General features: G+C 38.4%; 1 protein-coding gene across 1 annotated transcript in view; it reads right to left on the bottom strand.

The window, feature by feature from the left end:
- PTK2 (protein tyrosine kinase 2) overlaps window positions 1-2,540 on the bottom strand; it is a 309,021-nt gene that overhangs the window by 234,680 nt on the left and 71,801 nt on the right. Inside the window, exon 5 of the mRNA XM_011938127.1 lies at window positions 2,317-2,483. Coding sequence (XP_011793517.1) covers window positions 2,317-2,483 — 167 coding nt within the window. The remainder of the gene's footprint in view (window positions 1-2,316; window positions 2,484-2,540) is intronic.

Raw genomic sequence — 2,540 nt, 5'->3', positions numbered from 1 at the left:
TGATCTCAGCTCACTGCAACCTCCACCTCCCAGGTTCAAGTGATTCTCCTGCCTCAGCCTCCAATGTAGCTGGGATTACAGGCACCCGTCACCATACCCGGCTAATCTGTGTATTTTTAGTAGAGACAGGGTTTCACCCATGTTGGCCAGGCTGGTCTCAAACTCAAGTGATTTGCCTGCCTCAGCCTTTCAAAGTGCTGAGATTGCAGATGTGAGCCACCATGCCCGGCCAACTTTCACTAATCTTAAAGGCCTAGCTACATTTTCAGAGTGTTTAAGACAACATTATTCCTATATTGAGATAGGCAATCTAATTTTAAAAACCTGTACTATGAATCCAGACAGCTCAATTCAAATCAAAAGCTGTGTCACAAACTATGTAACTAAAAGTTTATCAATTTTGTTTTCATGTGTAAAACAAGAACAGTAGTCTCTAACTCACAGGGTTTGGGAACAGTAAAATGAAATGTATATTTAAGTTTTCTGGTGTAAGAAGCAGACAGATGGCAGAGTCCCTGGCTCAGCCACTCATGACGACAAGGCATCAATGTCATCATCATCATTAGTATTATTATGAGCAGCAGTATCTTGATCACTCTTTAATCTAGTAGGGTCAATCTATGAGAACTTCTATATAACCCCATCTAAATTTTTCTTCAGTAAAGCAGTGCCTATTCAATTTTACTTAAAACAAAGTAAATAAATTGGCTCAAAAGAACAACAATCTACTAAGAGATTTAGATTCACTGGCCATTTTATTGAGCACTAAGGACTTCATTATGACAAAGTCGGCATCTGACATGTCCATATAAACCAAGATAATATAATTGTGTAAAATAAGTACCTTGACACAGGAGGATCACCTGAGTACAGGAGTTCAAGACCAGCCCAAGCAACACAGCAAGATGCCCATCTCAAAAAACAAAACAAAACAAAAACCCTGCAGGTATTTTTATCTAACTTTTACATATCCTTTGTTTTGGAATGCTTACTTGCTTAAACAGACTACATAGCTGGAGGTCAAATCTTCTCTAGCCATTGATGTGAACCAACCAGACAATATTCTCAAGGAGTATTTTGTTAACTTGGTACCAGCTACCTGACAAATTTGAAAATACAACTATATTACTTTGATGAACTCTGTAACTGGGGTAGGGTTTTATTCAATGTAAGATTTATTCAGGCTGGGCATGGTGGCTCACACCTGTAATCCCAACCCCCGGGAGGCCAAGGTGGGCAGACTGTTCGAGCCCAGGAGTTTGAGACCTGTCTGGGCAACATGCTGAAACCCCATCTCTGCAAAAAATACAAAAATTAGCTGGGCGTGGTGGTGTGTGCCTACAGTCCCAGCTACTCAAGAAGCTGAAGTGGGAGAATTGCTTGAGCCCAAGAGGCTGCAGTGAGCCATGTTCATGTCACCGTACTGCAGACTGGGTGACAGGGCGAGACTCTGTCTCAAAAAAGAACAAAAATTATTCACCTAAACATGTTTTTCTTTTAAAATGGCTACCCTAATTAATCTAGATCCTTCAAAGTTACTGACCCTTTGAATGCACTCTTCAATCTACAATTATCTTTATTTCTGTAGCATTACCTATAAAACTTAGAACCCTAGTAAAAGAAGCCCATTTTTACAAGTTATACCTCTCTCAAATGTATTTTAGATGTACAATTTCCCACTAACATCCTGAGTTGCTTATAGTAAAAAAAAAAAAAAAAATTAGGGAAAACCAGAAAAAGAACAATTATAGGGAATTCTTTTAATTTGCCCTGAAATAATTTTATTTTCCTTAACATTTCAACAGGAGTCACTAAGAGATTACTTCCTAATTTTAACATTGCATGTCAATATCAAATACACACTTACTCTTTGTAGGTGCGCTCTAGATTACACGGCATAGTAAAACAAGCTATGTAGCCCATTAATAAGGTATTTAGGTGTGATAGCAACTCCTGCTACATAAAAGGATGACAAGGGATGAAAACATAAATATAAATTATATATATATATATAGGATTTGAGTTTTACTGGGAGCAAAGGTTGAAACAAAGTAGCACTGTGAGAAATCAGCTAGCAAAAGACCATCACAGAAGCCTGAAATCAGATGGCTCAAAGTATAGTTAATAATATCCAAAAGCTAGACTAGAGGTCTAGAAGAGATCACTGGTTAATAATTACTAACCAATTTTATTTATACCAGAGATGTAATGACAAGCAGTGTGGAAATTAAACATATACATTTGTTATCTTGTGCATGTTTTTAAAAAGCAAAAGAAATCAAGTGTGCATCACACCAAAGCAGGTTTGTATCTTACTTCCACTCCTCTGGTGGGTGGGCAAGCTCATACTTCTCCCTCACACTGGAGACGCCCATATCCACGTGAAGCCAGTGAACCTCCTCTGACCGCAGGTGACTGAGGCGGAATCCATAGCAGGCCACATGCTTTACTTTGTGACTGTCCACTATCTTCTGAATGATGCCCTAAAACATACCCCCCACAAGAATGACTGTTATAAACTGAAAAAAAAAAAAAAAAAA

This window comes from Colobus angolensis, unplaced genomic scaffold (assembly GCF_000951035.1).
Source record: "Colobus angolensis palliatus isolate OR3802 unplaced genomic scaffold, Cang.pa_1.0 Scaffold17, whole genome shotgun sequence".
In the NCBI taxonomy this organism is placed as follows: Eukaryota; Metazoa; Chordata; class Mammalia; order Primates; family Cercopithecidae; genus Colobus; species Colobus angolensis.
Note: the sequence above shows the minus strand (reverse complement) of the source record. Positions and strands in the feature narration are given on the sequence as shown.